This window comes from Mandrillus leucophaeus, unplaced genomic scaffold (assembly GCF_000951045.1).
Source record: "Mandrillus leucophaeus isolate KB7577 unplaced genomic scaffold, Mleu.le_1.0 Scaffold392, whole genome shotgun sequence".
Lineage (NCBI taxonomy): Eukaryota > Metazoa > Chordata > Mammalia > Primates > Cercopithecidae > Mandrillus > Mandrillus leucophaeus.
Genome location: NW_012104165.1, coordinates 1,383,866 through 1,402,270, shown reverse-complemented (window position 1 = coordinate 1,402,270; position 18,405 = coordinate 1,383,866). Strand labels below are relative to the sequence as shown.

The following is an 18,405-nucleotide window of genomic DNA, read 5'->3' as shown; positions in this document are numbered from 1 at the left end:
TTTTTTTTTTTTTTTTTTTGAGACACAGTTTCACTGTGTTGCCCGGGTTGGAGTACAGTGGTGCAATCTCAGCTCACCGCAACCACCGCCTCCTAGGTTCAAGCAGTTCTTTTGCCTCAGCCCCCTGTGTAGCTGGGACTACAGGCACATGCCACCATGCCTGGCTAATTTTTTCTCTTTTTTTTTTTTTGTAGTTTTAGTAGAGAACTGGTTTCACCATGTTGACCAGGCTGATCTGGAGTTCCTGACCTCAAGTGATCCACCTTCCTTGGCCTTCCAAAGTCCTGGGATTACAGGTGTTAGCCACCATGTCTGGCCCAATCTTTTTTCTTCTAGTTCCCTAAAAACCAGACATGACATTCATCATTACCCTAAATGTACTATATATATTTTTACCTGTAGCCATATAGATAACTAACTGCACCTAACTAGATGTACCATTCAAAACTCTGCCCATTGGATGGAATTCCCTTGACTACTAATGCCAGGATCACATCAGAGAGGAATTCTAAGATAGCCACCATCCATTTTCAGCCTTTACTAACATACCATGATACTTAACCCAAATAATCCAAACTCAGTATTTTTCCTCCTCTGTCAATTAGTCATAAGGAAACTCCACCAAACACAATTATCACACTCTCCTATAGTCACAAGGATGAGCTCAAAGATAGGTGCTAGTGCGGCTGAGATGGATGACAGGAACATGTGGGCCACCTACTCAGAAAGCTTATTTGCCCTCTAGTCCTGCACATGTCCAATGCTGAACATACCACACACATCTTGTGAGGCACTGTTGCTGGACCCATCCAATCTGGTATCTTGGTGGATCTGATAGAATTATAATAATTCTTCATTGAAGAATATTATTGAAGAATAATTATTCATTGAAGAATATATCATTGAAGATATATTGGAACCATTAACTTCTGCCAGGGTAGTGACTCCTTTTGTCGCTGATGTCTTAGAAAAAAGAGGCCAAAAAACCTTTGTGGCAGCCCTACCTTTCCATTTACATCTTAATTGAATATATTTCCCTGCTTCTGTAGAAAATGTATCCTAACAAGACCTCCAACATACCACATTTTGCTCATGTGGTCTGAATAATACATTATCAGTAGAGTGAACCAATATAACACCCTTAGAATTGTACCTTTAGTCCACATCCCTTCTGACTATAATATGATAGGGGGCAGGAGAGATAACATAGCCCCTGGGAAACAACCAGAAATAGAAACCTTTGTGTATCTTTTCATGCTTTTGTTCCTCCTTTCTAAGAGGGATGGAAAAGAATGCATTTACCAAATCAATGACTACACATTATGTACCTGAAGTCATATTAATCTGTTACAGAAAATATACTGCATATAGCATTGTAGCTGCAACTGGGGCTACTACTTGGTTGAGTCTGCAGTAGTTAACTGTCATTCTTCAGAGTCTGCCTGGCTTTGTAGAGAGCTGGTGAGATAAAGGTGGGGGATAATCATGTCTACCACCTTTGCATTCTTTTCATCTTTAAGATTGATTATTAACCTTTCCACTCCCACTGAGATGCAAAAATTTTTTTCTGAGTACTCTTGGTTGGGGAATGGGTAGCAGTTTCAGAAACAACCACTTGGCTTTTTCCAGTACAATAATTCTATAATAAACCCTAGCCCAAATGATCAACGTGGGGTTACTCCAACTCTAAAGTATGTTCATATTTTTATATTCAGAAATGAGAGTAATATATATTGTTTTATATTCAGAAATGAGAGAAATGACCAATGCAGGCAGAGAGTGTCTGTTGACCCAATATGAGCCTTATCTGGGCCAGAACTTCATTTCTTATCTGGCCCCTATATGCCCACATCCTAACAGGAGGCCACAATGACACTTTGGGTACCTGCGTATCAATGTCAACTCACACTTTGTGTAAAAGGTTCATCCTAAAAAGCTTTGGATATTCCTCCTTTCTCCAATATATATCTAACTAAATAAATGTCCTGGACTGCAGTCTTTCTGTAGAAGACTTGGGGAAATGTTCCATATGCTATTTGGTTTAGTGCTACATGGTCTGTCCTCTTGGGGACACAGCCAGTTCTGAGAATTAGCTCTAGTCCAAAAACTGCAGAAGGACTTGAGACTTTTTATTATGATAGTTGCCCTCAGCCTTATCACTTACCCTTGATTTTTTAAAAAGGTACTATGGATCAAATAATATTCATCTGTATATAAGCAACATCTCCCAGGGCCCTTGCCAGAATATTAAATCATAGTAGAGTGTCTCTATCTTGATACATTCTTTCTTATCCAAGTTTATATATCAGATTCCTGTTGACCCAGCTCTCTTAGGATCCAATTCTATATGTATGATCCTAGGTTCTGACACTACGTGTTGGCTAGGTCCTACAGCAACTTTGGTAGATAGTGTTTTTACTCCCTTTGCAGACCCAGTACTTATCTAGCCAGATTTTGCTGTAATGTAACCCTAGGAACTAACGTAGTGTCCAGTTGTGGTGGTAAGGTGTGTTCTGAGCGGGCACACATCTTCAAGCAAGTAGAGAACACTAGGGAGGAATGGGATACTTTTGAAGGTCCATAGGGTTCAGGAGAATCTGAGGAGTCAAGACTTTTTAGTGCTTTGGCCTAGATACCCGTATCCTCAATTGTAGAGTTCCATTTCTTTCCAATTAGCTCTCTGGCATTAGCGTAGCAAGCCTGCTGGATGTGACATCTTTTCTCAAGCTCTGCTACACATTCAGCCGAGACCCAGGCCTGATCCTCAGCCTTTGCTGCCCTGTGGCTGAAGGAGACTCTTTATATGGTACCAGGAATGTCTCTGAATTTTTCACTTCGCCTTACATTCATAATCACCCAATTCCATTGCTTTCTTCCAACGCATCTGTGGTCCTCAAAAACAGCTCTACCATTTCAAAGTCATTATAAATACGTTTTCTACTTAAATTCTAAAAAAAATATTAGTAGAACATTCTTTCTAGGGCCTTTTGTGTTCCGACACATCTTACAGTATATGCCAACAATGCAAGGCCCTGATCATTCTTTTGCCCATGCTATTTCTCAGGGTTATTTATGCAGCTCATAAGCTACCCCAACTCTTCTTTGTTTTTAGTGGCTCCCAGGCATCCAAACTATGACAGTTCCCTCAGCTCTCCGAATGAGGTAAGATAGAAACCAGTCCCTTGGGCCACCCTCCAAAGAGCCAGAACAGAGGATGCATGCTCCAATTTTTTCTTTCTCCCAAGAAAGAATTCATAAGCCAGGACATTGTCACCTAGCTCTGAGCTGTGCCCACTTGGGGGAAGGGCTGACATGACCCCTATGGTCTGAAGTTTGTGTTCCCCCAAAATTCTTACATTTAAACCTACCCCCAAGGTGATGGCATTAAAAGGTGAGGACTTGGGAGTGATTAGGTAATGAGAGTTCTGCCCTCATGAATGGGGTTAGTGCCCTTATAAGAAAAGGCTAGAGGGAGCCTATTTGCCCCATCTACCAAAACAGGACACATAGAACGCACCATATCTATAAAGTAGAGAAAAGTTTTCACTCTATGCCAAATCTGCTATTGCCTTGACCTTGGACTTCTCAGCCTTCGGAACTGTGAGCAATGAATTTCTGTTGTTTATAAATTACTCAGTTTAAGGTATTTTGTTATAGCAGCCTGACTGGACTAAGACATTGTGTAAAGTGAAATTGTACTTCTTACCCATTTCAATGTAGCAGTTTTGGCTTTTAGCTCACCTGGGGTACTGCAACTTTTTAACTTGATTCTAGAATTCTCATAAGGATATGTTGATCCATATATAATTGTTAATCAGCATTTCTGTAGGGGAACAGGGCTAGTACTTCCAATTCTGCCATCTTTCTGATGTCACTCCTAACCCAGAATTTTAAATCCAGTGGAAATGTCCTTCAAAAATAAGAGTGAAATAAAGACATTTTCTATTAAATGAAAACTGAAAAATACTTCTCCAGAAGACTTGCACCTGCATGGAAAACCAACCAACCAAACCAAACCAAAACCAAACCCTAAAGAAAAACAAAAAATCTTCAGACTGGAGGGAGGTGAGGCTGGAAACTCAGATCTACAAGAAGGAATGAAGAGCATCAGAATGGTGAATATGTATGTGAATATAAAAGCCTTGCTTTTTAGTTAATTTTAAAAAACAAGGGATCATTTAAAGCAAAAATAGTATCATTTTAAGCTGGCAGTTACAACATACAGAGAAGTAAAATATATAAGAATAGTACTACAAAAGATGGGTGTATTAGTCTGTTATCATGCTGCTATGAAGAAATACCCAAGACCAGGTAATTTATAAAGAAAGGAGGTTTAATTGACTCACAGTTCTGCATGGCTGGGGAGACCTCAGGAAACTTACAATCATGGCAGGAGAAGCAACATCTTCTTCACATGGTGGCAGGAGAGAGAAGAGAACAGAGTGAAGGGGAAAACTCCTTATAAAACCTCAGATCTCATGAGACCTTAGTATCATGAGAATAGCACGGAGAAAACCACCCCATGATTCAATTACCTCCCACTGGGCCCCTCCCACCACATGTAGGGATTATGGGAACTACAATTCAAGATGACATTTGGGTAGGGACACAGCGAAACCATATCAATGGGCAAGAGCAAAAGAATAATAGTGTTGTAAGTTTCTGTCTATATGTGAAATGGAAAGTGTTAAATATGCAACTAAGACTAAAATTTGAAGTGATACAATATTATTTCCAATTAGGCTGTGATAAATTAAAGATGGGTACTGTAATTACTGTAACAGTCATCAGATTCCTGTCTATTTCTACTGCAGCACTTACTTATTCAGAAATGGGTTTATTTTTAAGTCTATAAAGCATAAGTGACTCTACATTTGCATGTTTCTTCAAATGCCCTGGCCTGGAATGATACCTAGCAATGTGTTTACATGGTTCATAAACTTGCAAAATTTGACGGGAAAAAATGGATATTTTAGCAACGGGTGTTTAAACCACTGTTCGTTTGTTTCCATTTCTGACTCCCCATCTCTTATTTTTCTCTTGTTGAGTGGCACTGAAATAACAACAGAGAATTTTAGCATCTGGTAAGAGGACACTATCTTAGAAATAAATCATTTTAACTACAATTTGAAAAGATATTTTGGCATGATTTAAGCAATAAATGCTAAATTACAAAATGAAATAATTTATTAAAGAACTGAGAGCAAATTTAAATTTAAAAATTAATGGAGGCTGGGCATGGTGGCTCATGCCTGTAATCCCAGCACATTGGAAGGCCAAGGTGGGCAGATCACCTGAGGTCAGGAGTTTGAGACCAGCCTGGCCAACATGGCAAAACCCTGTCTCTACTAAAAATACAAAATTAACTGGGCGTGGTGGCACATGCCTGTAATCCCAGATACTCAAGGTATGAGAATCGCTTGAACCCGGGAGGCAGAGGTTGCAATGAGCTGAGATCGAGACACTGCACTCCATCCTGGGAAATAGAGCAAGACTCCTTCCCCACCCCCTGCCAAAAAAGTTCATGGAATGAGAAACAAAAGAAAGATAATAAAATCAATGGAAATTATTCTGACATCAGGAAGCAAATTATAACAAAAGAAACAATGTCAAATTATATGAAATCAGCAACTCATTAAGAAAAAAAGCTAAACTTTGAATATGGTAAAAAATAGGCTCTTGGATTAATTCTCTAGTGAAGAAAAGTGAATCACTGAACACATTGAAAAGAGATTTAAATTTCTTGCACATTTGACACAAAATACCGATATTGACAAAAACAACATAATATGCCATTGGCAATGAGGACATCTAAGACCAACTAGTTAATGTGTCATCAACACAGAGATTCTCAGATTAGTCCCCACATAAAAAAATTTTAATGTCCTGAAATCTTGTAGGTCATAATTGAAAGAAACTTGATAGAAGTTTACTCAAATGTCAACAATTTTAAAAAGCTTTTGATCAACTATGCTAGAGGAAAGGCTACATTAACTTTTTATTCTTTCTAGAAAAATTTAAATTATGAAATTAACGTATGAAGAAGCAGTCCAAGAACATAAAGCCAACAAATTAGGGGAGAGTTACTATAGGTGTCAGGCAGTTAAATAATAAAAATATTTTGTTATTTTTCTGATATTTGTTTGTGATGGTTGGGAGACTTTAAAATCTGTAGTATGGCCGAGTGTGGTGACAGCAGCTCACACCTTTAATCCCAGCACTTTAGGAGGCAGAAGCAAGAGAATTGCTTGAGCCCAGGAGTTTGAGGCTGCAGTGAGCTATGCTCACACCACTGCACCCCAGCTTGGTTGACAGAATGAGACCCCATCTCAAAAAAAAAATTGTAATGTGATATAAAGAATGTATTTTCCATTCTATTTTTATTATTTATTATTATTATTTTTTGAGATAGGGTGTCACTCTGTCACCCATGCTGGAGTGCAGTGGCACAATCTCAGCTCACTGCAACCTCCACCTCCCAGGCTCAAACAATCCTCCCACCTCAGACCCACAGGCATGTGCCACCATGCCTGGCTAATTTTTGTATTTTTGGTAGAGATGGGGTTTCACCATGTTGCCCAGGCTGGTCTTGAACTCCTGAGCTAATGCAATCTGCCTGCCTCAGTCTCCCAATGTGCTAGGATTACAGGCGTGAACCACCATGCCTGGCCCATTTTCCATGCTAAATCTCCATTTTTTTTTCTTTTTCCTTCTTTCTTTTCTTTTTTTTTTATTTATATATATATTTTTAATTTTGGAGACTGTGTCTCAGTCTGTCACTCAAGCTAGAGTGGAGTGGCATGATCATGGCTACTACAACTGCTGATTCTCCCTGCCCAGCCTCCCCAGTAGCTGAGACTAATAGCATGAGTCACTGTGCCTGGCTAATATTTTTTATTTTTTGTAGAGACAGAGTCTTACTATGTCACCCAGGCTTGTCTTGAACTCCTGGACTCAAGAGATCTTCCTATCTTGGCCTCCCAAAGTGTTGGGATTACAGGTGTGAGCTATTACACCTGACCTAAATCTCCATTTTCATACCTATGTTTGTACTTGTAATTTTGAATTCTTTTTCTCAAGTAGGGTCTCTTGAATTGTATAAACTGGATCTCCCTCTGTCTGTATTCCTCATTACATTATAAACCCCATGAGGATGAGGACCTTGTGTCCTTCATTATTATATCCAGCAAGCCCTTGGCACAAAGATAGCATTCAATGGAAATCTATATATGGATTTCCTATACATGGAATGAATGAATTGTAAAAAATCAATTCAACCTCTTAACATGTATTATCTGTCTTCTCGATTTCTATTGCTACTGCCTTGATTCAGGCCCTCACTCTCTCTACCCTGGATTCTTGTAGTAGTCTCCTAGCTAGTCTCCCTGATTGTAGACTCATTTCCTTACAGTCCATCCCCACATGGCTGCCAATGTAACATTTCTAGATGTAAATTTGATCAGATTGCTCAAATTCCTTGGTTAGGGATCCAAAAAAAGTAAGAGCTGGTGCCCCTGCCACATATTCCACTCTCCAGTCATGCTGATCAGCCCAGTTCTGTGGATGTACCAAAGGATCTCACCCCAGTTCTGCTTTTGTACATTTGATTCTCTCTCCCAGAAATTTATTTCCTTTGCTCCTTTTCCAGTGCACACTGGCAGATTCCTGCTGCTTCTTGTTTTGCCCCATTAGTCTTCCTCTCTCTTCCATGCCACGAATTCAAACTAATGCATACATTTATTTCCTACATACGTACTTAGCATTTTATATGTTCCAGAGACTATCCTCATCGATTTACAAGCACTGATTTTATTTTACTTCATTTCACATGCATCAGTTTTACGCAGTTACTTGTTTACACGCTCTTCTTCTAGACTTTGGGATTCCAGAAGACAGAGGTTTGAGAGTAAAAAACAAAATAACAAGACCACAACAAAAACAACTCTGTATTCTCGTCCCCACCATTACCATCTCCCCTTTGTGATGTCAAAGAGACCAGAGGAAGTGGACAGACTAGGAGAAGCATAGGTAAGTATTAGAGACAGAAAAAGTATGAAGTCTCTTCTGTGAGGACTAACAATAGTGATGCCATTTTACAACCTTGATGACTGTGTTCTCAAGAAACAAAGCAAATGCTAACCCTGCCCTCAGCTTCAACAGAGCATAACAGCCCTAACCGCAACAGAGCCCAATGACCCTAACCACATCTGTCCCCAGTTGGAAAGTCTGCAAACAGTTCCAACTGGCCAGCACTTCCCCAACCCCTCCCCAATAGGAAGTTTATTATAAAAGCCTCAGCTTGTAAGCGATCAGAGTATCAGCCAGATTCCTGACTGGAACTCTTCGCAGGCTTATTCCTGTGAATAAACCTGTTTGGCCGTGGAATTGCCTCCTGTTACTCGCTCTCTTCCTTTATATCTTCCTAACACCTTCCAGCTCTAATGTTTTGCGTCTCGATGACCATCTAGCTCCTAAATGCTGGGGGCCGCTCCCCATAGAAATCCCTCGCCGCATTTCTCCGCCTCGTAACCAGTGAGGCTGGGATTTTTGGCCCCGGCTTTTGCAATAAGGGAGTCACCAAGATGCAGCCACCTCTGGAATTCCTAGAAAGGAAAGAGTTGCCTGGCTTCAGCCAGTGGGCTCAGAACGGCTGACGCATTTCCGGCCTTTGCGGTTGATCGGTCATTGGGGTGCTGCAGCCCCGCCACCTGTTCCGTAGCTTCCCGGTGCCCCGAAGGTGAGTCTTGGTCCCTGGTCGCGACCCGCCAGGCTCCCGGAACATTTCAGGTCTGTGTCTCGAAGTAGGCGGGGAGGGAACGTCTGCGCAGGCGTGACCCACGCCCCTACACATTCACTGGCCTGAAGTCCCGGTGGAGTAGGTGGAGGTCCCGCCCCTGATCCTGAAGGTTAAACAGCCTTTCCTTGTCTGAGATAACGTCCGGAGCTCTTTGTCCTGCCTCCAAGACGATTAAGGAGCGCAGACACAAAAGGTGAGGTTAGAGCGAAAGTTTAATAAGCGAAAAGAAAAAGCTCTCTGCCAGCAGAGATAGGTTCCCAACCCGGAGTACCCACTATGGGGCCCGTTCTGACGATTTTGTGGACTGGAAAGAAGAATGCGCTTAGTCTGCGGGCTGTCTTGGCGAACGCTTGACTGAGCTTGGCCCAGGACCAATCAGGAGCTGAAATGATGATTCATAGATGCGGCTTAGCTTGGCCCAGGACCTATCAGAATCTGAAGTGAAAGCTTGGCCCGGACCAATCAGGGGCTGAGGCGATGATTCATAGAGGCTGGGCTTATCGTGCTAATGAAAGAAAGTAGAGCTCCCGCCGGAACCTACCAGAGCCCACCGTGCCCATACCCACAAAGGAGAAGAAACTTTTCCTGGGAACCTGCTGACTATACAAAGGACAAAGGCATTTCTGTGCCAGGCCTTGTTCTCTTATCTGAGTGAGCTGGAGGTTCTGTGCAAGTTTTTATCCAAACGGCCCGAGGTTTTTCTATCTGTGCAGCCGTGGGCATATCTATAGGCACAACACCCTGTGCTAGTTCCCTTATCGGTGTCTGCAACGTGAATTTTTTCCCAGGCTGCGTTTTATGCTATGTGGAGATGAGACACTGACCCATGGACGAGGGCGGGCTCTCCAGGGACCCTTCCCTTGCTATCTACTTAAGGCAAGCTAGGTAGCTCCTTTCACAGGGTGGTGGGAGAGACCCCTAGAGAGGGCGGAGCTTTAGCAGCGAAACCGAGGTCGAGAGGTAGAGAAGGGGTGGACTTCGCTCCCTGTCAAAAGCCTTATTCAAAAGCCTTATTTCCTATATACACGTAACTTTTTTTAATAAGTCAACATTATGCAATGTTTGTCGCATATAATGTTTTCTTTAAATATTGTAAAACCACAAACCTCATAACTTGTCACCTCTAGTTTCTAATGCATCTCTAAAAATTAGGGACATTTCCCTACATAGCCACAATATTATTAGCACACCCAACTAAGTGTAGGCGCTTCACCTAACACCTAGTTCATGCTTAAATCCCTCCACCCCCTGTTGTTCCACAGATGTCTTTTACACCTGTTTGTACCAACTAGCATCCAATCATAGACCACTCACTGCATGTAGTTAAGTCTTAATCTAGGGCAATTTTACCCTTTGCCTCCCTTCCTCCCATCCCATTGCCTCCCTTCCTCCCATCCCATTGCCTTGTTGAAAAGGAGGCTCTTCCAGTCTTCCTGTAGTGCATCCCCAATTTTTGATTTGACTGTTTCCTCATGATATCTAAGTTCTTCCTCTGTTTTCTTGTCATCGTACTTGGTTATCCTTTGGGATGTATTTTACAACACAGATGATTTGTGATTTACATGATCTCTTTGTTGCTGTTGCTAATTATGCTGATGTGAGATAACGTTCTCACGAATGAAAACATTCTCTTTTATGCTCTTTCTGCCATGTTTTTATTTCAGTGAAGGACAATGGGGACACATCAAACTCTGCACTGTTTCACTCTTTGCTGTCTGACACCTCATAGACACTTACGGATTAATGAACTCCTTTGTGGATTACAGGCAATGCATAGAAACTTAATCTTGTATTTAGGATGAGCTCTCCCACTTCCTCCAGGAGTATACCTTGTATACATTTTTCAAATTATGGCTTTTATTTTATTGTATTGTAATTATATCCTCATGAGCTATAAACACCTGTGTATTCCCAGCTCTTAGCACAGCTCCATAAATTGATTGTCCAGTGACTGAACTGCTTTTACAAAGGTTAAGCTGTTTCTCCTTTCATGTGTACAGTAACATCTAAACTAAGTGGAAGTCTTTCCAGATTCAGTGCAATAGCCTTCACCCCCTCCACTTTACCCTTTTTTCAACTTTTGCCTCTTCTGCTTCTACTCTTGCTTTCTTCTTCCACTCCTGCCTCTACCCTCATTCCCTCAGCTCATTCTCCATCCAGTAGCAGAGCTTCTCAGTACATAATTCAGCCTTGTCACTTCCTTTCTTAAAGCCTTCAGTGGTTTCTCTATTGCATTTATAAAATCCTAACTCCTATGCCCTACATGATCTGACTCCTGCTTGTCTTGCCAGCCTAATATTTTGCCACTCTTCTCCCACATGACTGTAGACACTCCAGCCTCCTCTCCTGTCTTTGATGGCAGCATGCACTTCCTCAGGGCCTTTGGATAGTCCAGAGTGCTCTTCCCCTCCCTCATCCCTACTCTGTATGGCTCACTTCTTTTGCACTTAAGGGCTCAGCTTAAATGTTACGTCACCTCCCACCACCTCATCTAAATAGGCTACATGTATTTGGTAACTCAGTGCCTTGTTTATTTTCCTCAAAGTAATCATCACAACTCATAATTATTTTATTTGCCTCCTTACTTATTTTTGTTGTTGCTTTTATTTTCAGTTTGTCTTCCCTGTTAAAATATATACTTCAGCAAAACAGGGCCTGGTCCCATCTTTTTCACCATTGTAGCCCTAGTGCCCAGCCAAGTACCTGGTATGTTATGGGTGCTCAATGAACATTTATTGACTAAATGAGCAAGTAAATGGATCAGTTACTAGTAATGAGTCTCTCCTTGTCCCTTGCCTCCTGAGCCTTAGTTGCTGATAAAGTCATAAGTTGAGTCAGCAGTCAACTGCCTTTTATTTTTTTATCCCCCTTTCATGCCCTGGCATGAAACAGTGAGCCTGGTTCCCTACAAGCTGAGACATACCACATTTAATCCTGCAGGAGTTGAATTCTAGGATGTCTTTGACTGTTTCTGCAGTCAAGTCAGTTAGCCCACAGCATCAACTCCACTAACTACTCTGTGTTTCTGTTTCTGGTCCACTGAGATTTTTGTCTTGTATTTGTAGCTGGCCATATCTTTTTCTTTATCCCCTTTTATATATCATCTTCCAATGCCAAATGTTTGGAGTGAATTGGTAATTAGTCATAAATTGGCCTGTTTCATATCACCCTGGAAAAATGAATCTGATTTTTAATGTTGCTTTTGAGCTGTTGTTGGGATGTTCAGGGGGATACCCTTGGTGGGATCTAGAGATGGGCTTCAGTACACAAATGGGAGGTCACCACTGGTCACTGTCTGTCCTGGATTTTCTGGAATATTTCTTCTAGTATTTTCAACTGTCCACTGAGTATTAACACATGACGTCAATATTTTATTTTATTGGGTTTATTTCCTCTATGAATATATTCAATTTACTAATACTACTTTACTAATAATACCTGCTCATTGATATTTATGTAATAATTGCTATGGGCCAGGTGCTGTGCTAAGCTTTTTATATGCATTACCTTGTATAATCACAACACTTATAAGAGGAGTACTATGATCATTACTGCTTAGAGAGGTCACAGGATATGAACATTATTCACTGTACTGCAGTGCTTCACTAAAGATGATTTTAAATAGCTTATTCCATTTAATTTGTCAGATGTCTGTCAAGTATTTGTTCCCTGCTAGGATATCAGATGACACCAAATTTGCATTTAATCAAATAAATCAGGTAAACAAAACATTGAAGATGCATTCATAATTTTGTGGCAAGTCCAGACTTGTAAGTCCTCTAGGCATTTTAAAAATAAGAAGTGTCTGTAATCTGTAGCCGTTTGGGAGAGGAGATAGGAAGAGATGGGAGGACTGGGGAACATAGGGTAATGCATATACATCCTGGGAACAGGGGTGGTTTGGGGGACAAGAATAAAGAGTGTATTTTCTCTTCTGTGTTCCCTTCCCTGTCCTTACCATGGCTTGATGAAGTGAAAGGGGATATAGGAGGGGAGAATATATTTATTTGCCTGGAAAACATTTCTGGAGCACTGACAGTGGGCCAGGCACTGTGCTATGCATTAAGGATAAAGACAGTTCATGGTGGCATAAGACCAGGAGGTAAATCCTAAGCACCAATTGTGGGGAGAAGAATACAACTGATGGAGGAATACTCCACCTGTGGCTTTGGGTATGTGAGAGATTGCCTGTAGTGATCCAGAAAACAAAAAAACAAAATAAAAAGAGCCAGCTGTATCTCCATGGTTTCTCAATAGCATTAAAGTGCAGAACCCATATTTGCAGAACAATTTTTGACTATAAACCTAAGGCCATGAGAAGCTACATGTTTAATAATAATGGAATCCAATACAAATTCATAATTAGAAACTGTCAGACTTTCAGTCTTCCTGAACTGAAGACTCAACAAACCAAATTACCAGATAATACAGTAAGGAGTAAAAAGATATACATATCGCCTTGGACATTGACAAAGAATAAATGCCATGGTCTTTGTAACTCTTCAAATTCTCAATTCTATAACATAATTTTATGTGAATATTTTATTAAGGTCTGTCTTTCCCACGGTAAATACCATAAAGGTAGGGACCTTTCCTTTCACCATTTTGAACTAAGCACCTCAACACTATTCCAGACACCTAACAGACACATGATATATGAATGAATGGAATAAATGCATTTTCACCCAATAAAGTGTAACTGAAAAACTTCCAAGTGCTCTCAGACCTTAATGATTCCATTAGCATTGGGCAAAAGTCAGATAAAACTTAAATTACACCACTAAAGTCAACATTGTATCAGTGTAACTACCATTAAACTCCCCAACTTAAAAGGCCACAACGCTGCAACATATTCTTACCATTTCCATCCTGAATCTTACTCAATATTTTTTTAAAATACAGATCTAACACCATGACAATGAAATAAAAGCCTTGCCTCTCAGTGTTCCATATAGTAAAGTCTAACGTCTCAGCCTAGAGTTGAAGGCCATTTTCTGTCCCCTATAATGCATCTTTTTAACCTCATCTCTCACATTTTTACCCACAACCCATATTCTATAGTTCAGCTTTGCCTGTCCTTATCGCCATTGTGTGTGCCCTTAAATACCTTTCCTCATGTTGTTTGCTTGATTTATGATGGCGGATCCCTTCCTTTCTCTGCCTGATAAATTCCTGTTCATGATTTTAGCCTAATTCAAATGTACTTGCCCCTAAGTCATATTCTTTCAATGTTCCATACCCAGTCAGAAATTATTTTTTCTATTCTTTACTCCCTGAATATTCTGGCGAGGCCTCTATTACAGCATTAATCATCTGATATTATAGCTAGTTTTATATATCCTGTTCTCCTCCTAGATCTACCATATAAATATATTGCCCAGGCCTTTAAATCACTTCTACAGACTGAGTATCCCTTATCCAAAACCCCTGGGATCAGAGTATTTTGGATTTCAGATTTTTCTGGATTTTGGAATATTTGCATTAGACTTAACAGATCCCTAATCTGAAAATCTGAAATATGAAATGCTGCAATGAGCATTTCCTTTTAGCATCATGTCTGTGCTCAAAAAGTAAATATCTCTTGCTTTTTTATTCCACAGTTACCTAATTTTCCTTCCCAGAGGTTCACCCTTCTATATCAGTTATCTGTTGCCATAATAATGTGGTATAATAAATAGCCACAAAACATGAGTGGCATATAGTGATAAACTTATGTATAGCACGTGAGTATATGGGGCATAGCTTACCTAGGATGGGCAGGCCCTATTTATACATCTGCATTCAGCAGCTCTGCAGACCTCAGGCTAGGCCTGCTCACATGTCTGGCAGTTAGCTGGCTGTCAACTAATCTAGGATGGTCTCATCTACTCCACTGGGGTGATCTGGCTCTGTCCTACATGTCTCTTATCATCTGAAAAAATATCCTTCTTCTGGCAATTTCAGAGGGCAAGAGTAAGCAAACCCAGTTATACAAGTACTGTTCAAACCTCTGCATGCATCACATTTGCTAATATCATTGGCAAAATCAAGTCATATTGTTGAATTCAGTGTCACAATGGAAGGGCACTGCAAAATATTAATACATGGCTACAGGGAAGGGGGAAGACTTGAGGCCATTAACGTACTCTGGAATAACCTTTTCCCAGTTGCTAAACATATGTAAGTCAGTAACTATATATACATTGTATTAACATAAATGATAGAATACCATTCATATTTCCATACTTTGCTTTTTTCCCCACTACTTTATGATTTATTTCCATTAATATATAATGCTCTATCATCAGGTGTCTTCTAAGGAAGATTAAATCAGAAAATTTTAAATCACAGTTATCCTTTCACCTAAAGCCAGAGTAAGCCTTCTAAATTAACCCCAGGAATGGCTTCAACAGAGGAACAGTACGATCTTAAGATTGTGAAAGTGGAGGAAGACCCTACCTGGGATCAAGAAGCCCACCTTCAAGTGAACAACTTTTCTGGCCAAGAAGCCTCCCGACAACTTTTTAGGCAGTTTTGTTACCAAGAGACTCCTGGTCCCCGAGAAGCTCTGAGCCGGCTCCGAGAACTTTGTCGTCAGTGGCTAAGGCCAGAAATCCACACCAAAGAGCAAATCTTGGAGCTGCTGGTGCTGGAGCAGTTCCTGACTATCCTGCCTCAGGAGCTCCAGGCCTGGGTGCGGGAGCACCATCCAGAGAGTGGGGAGGAGGCTGTGGCTATAGTCGAAGATCTGGAACAAGAGCTTAGTGAGCCAGGGAACCAGGTGAGAGGACAAAGATGGACTTCTAGACATTAAATACTAAATGAAAGGTGGGGTTTGGTGACACAGGTTGGTTGGCTATAGCTATATGTATTAGTTCTCTGTTGTGTAACAAATTACCCCTAAACCTTAATGGCCAAGACTACAGTCATCTGAAGACAAGATTCAGGTAGGTGGATCCACTTCCGAGATGGTTCACTGGTACAGTTGTTGGTAGGGGGCCTCAGCTACTCACCGGCTATTGGCAGGAGGTCTTAGTTCTTTACCATGTTGGTTTTCTTCATGGGGCTGCTTGAGTGCCCTCACAACATGTCAGCTGGCTTCCTCCAGAGGGAAGAAGGAGAGAAAGAGAGAGAACGGAAAAAGCCACAGTGCTTTTTATGACTCAGAAGTTATATACCATCTCTTCTGCCTCACTTTCTATTCAGTAGAGTTGAGCTATCAAGTATAGCCCACATTCAGGAGGCTGGGGATGGGCAGTTCGATTCTACCTGGTGGATTTATTTTAAACCACCAAACTAAATTGGGCCACTCTTCCCTGTTTTGCTTTTGGGTATGGAATTAAACTCTGGTCCTTCCACTGTGACATCTCTCTAGAAAATGCTTCATATAGTTCCATGTGATATCTTTCATTTCATATTAGCTTGGACTCCTATAATCCCCCTCTTATGAACGAAATGTGCCTACCTGCCTTCAGGCTCTAGACCATGAACATGGACATTCTGAAGTGCTCTCGGAGGAGGTGGAACATCTGAAGGTCAAGCAGGAACCAACAGACATCCAGCTTCAGCCTATGGTGACACAGCTCAAATATGAATCTTTTCGCCTCCACCAATTTCGAGAACAAGGTAAGGATTTTGACAGGTCCTTTCAGGAGATCTCTGGCGCGTCTATATAGGGCAATAGTTAAGACTGTGGACTTGGGGGCTAAATTGCCTGGGTTGGAATTTAAACGCTGCATTTAATAACTCTGTGACAATGGACAAGTCAGGTAACCTCCTGGTGTCTTCAGTTTATGCATATTTTAAGTGGAGATAATCATAGCACGTCAGTCACAGAGTCATTTGAGATTTAATAAATTAACCTATGTAAAACACTTAGAACAGTGCCTGCCTTGTAATGAATATAATATAGTGCCTGCTTATGTGCATCCTCTCTGGGAGCCTCTGGGTGCTCCCTCCAGCCATTTCAGCAGTGCTGATGACCTTACTCTACTAGCTTAAACATCCCTGTTTAACCCAATCCCCTCCTTAACTGGCAGTTCTTCATTCCTAGAACATGTCTGTTTGATATGGATCTTTCTATTTCCATCCTATGATTGTGTTCTTTCATAAAGGAAAGAGATTACATTGTTTGGTCCACTTATTATTCCAGATGGTGAAAGTATACCTGAGAACCAGGAGTTGGCATCAAAGCAAGAAATCTTAAAAGAAATGGAACATTTGCAGGATAGCAGACTCCAAAGAGACATATCTTTGGATTCTAAGTACAGAGAAACTTATAAACAAGACAGCAGGGCAGAAAAGCAGCAGGGACATTCCACTGCAGAGAGACGCCACAGGTGCAATGAATGTGGGAAAAGCTTCACTAAGAGTTCAGTACTCATTGAGCACCAGAGAATCCACACTGGGGAGAAGCCATATGAATGTGAAGAATGTGGGAAGGCCTTCAGCCGGAGGTCAAGCCTGAATGAACATCGGCGGAGCCACACTGGAGAGAAACCCTATCAGTGTAAGGAGTGTGGGAAAGCCTTCAGTGCCAGCAATGGCCTCACTAGACACAGAAGAATCCACACAGGGGAAAAACCATATGAATGCAAAGTGTGTGGAAAGGCTTTCCTTCTCAGCTCATGCCTTGTTCAGCATCAGAGGATACACACTGGAGAGAAGCGCTATCAGTGTCGTGAGTGTGGCAAAGCCTTCATTCAGAATGCAGGGCTTTTCCAGCATCTCCGAGTCCACACTGGTGAGAAACCCTATCAGTGCAGTCAGTGCAGTAAACTCTTTAGTAAGCGGACCCTTCTTAAGAAACATCAGAAAATCCACACTGGAGAGAGAACATGAGTGTGATGAGTTTGGAAAAGCCTTCAGTCATCATTGCAACCTTATTAGGCATTTTAGAATCTGTACTGTTCCAGCAGAACTAGACTAATTCTGTGGACCCTCAGACCCCTAAATGGGGCCATCTTGGAAAGTAAGATTTTCAAGTGGCTTATTCTGTTCATATAAAATTTATTTTGCATTGCAGTGAACCACTTGTCTACAAACCAGGTGTTGGTGCCTCCTGTGTGGATGACTGTGATTGTAGGGGGTTGCTGGGTGGCCTTCTTATTCCGTATCCTTTGGTCCATTTCTAATGATTTCCTTTAAAGGGACCAAATCTTATCTGAAAATAAATTGTTATGGAGGGGCTGTTTTTGAGCAATACTGAGCATTGAACAATTCTAAAAGACCAGTATCTATGTATACTTTTTTAAAAAAGATTGGCTAAGATCAAAGGATATTCAGAGGTGCATCTTTTTCTGTAAGAGTGACGTTTTAAACAAACATAAGGTTTTTGGGAATAAGAATTGTCCACATTCCCACAGGAAATCATTGCTATGGTCTCCCCTAGGAATGTGATAGATAGCTTCTGTAAGCAGCATTATCCATGGTATAAAACCTGTAGTTTTAATGGTTTAGAAATCTATGTCTCAGCCAGGTGATTACAGGCGGTGGCTCACGCCTGTAATCCCACCACTTTGGGAGGCCAAGGCCGGCGGATCACGAGATCAGGAGATCGAGACTATCCTGGCTAACATGGTGAAACCACGTCTGTACTGAACACACACACACACACACACACACACACA

The 18,405-nt window shown here is 41.2% G+C and overlaps 1 protein-coding gene across 1 annotated transcript in view; it reads left to right on the top strand.

Annotated features, from left to right (window-relative positions):
- Nucleotides 1-9,369: 9,369 nt before the first annotated feature.
- ZSCAN31 (zinc finger and SCAN domain containing 31) overlaps nucleotides 9,370-18,405 on the top strand; it is a 10,110-nt gene continuing 1,074 nt past the window's right edge. Inside the window, exons 1-4 of the mRNA XM_011991264.1 lie at nucleotides 9,370-9,448; nucleotides 15,146-15,557; nucleotides 16,252-16,402; nucleotides 16,929-17,747. Coding sequence (XP_011846654.1) covers nucleotides 15,177-15,557; nucleotides 16,252-16,402; nucleotides 16,929-17,617 — 1,221 coding nt within the window. The 5' untranslated portion in view covers nucleotides 9,370-9,448; nucleotides 15,146-15,176 and the 3' untranslated portion in view covers nucleotides 17,618-17,747. The remainder of the gene's footprint in view (nucleotides 9,449-15,145; nucleotides 15,558-16,251; nucleotides 16,403-16,928; nucleotides 17,748-18,405) is intronic.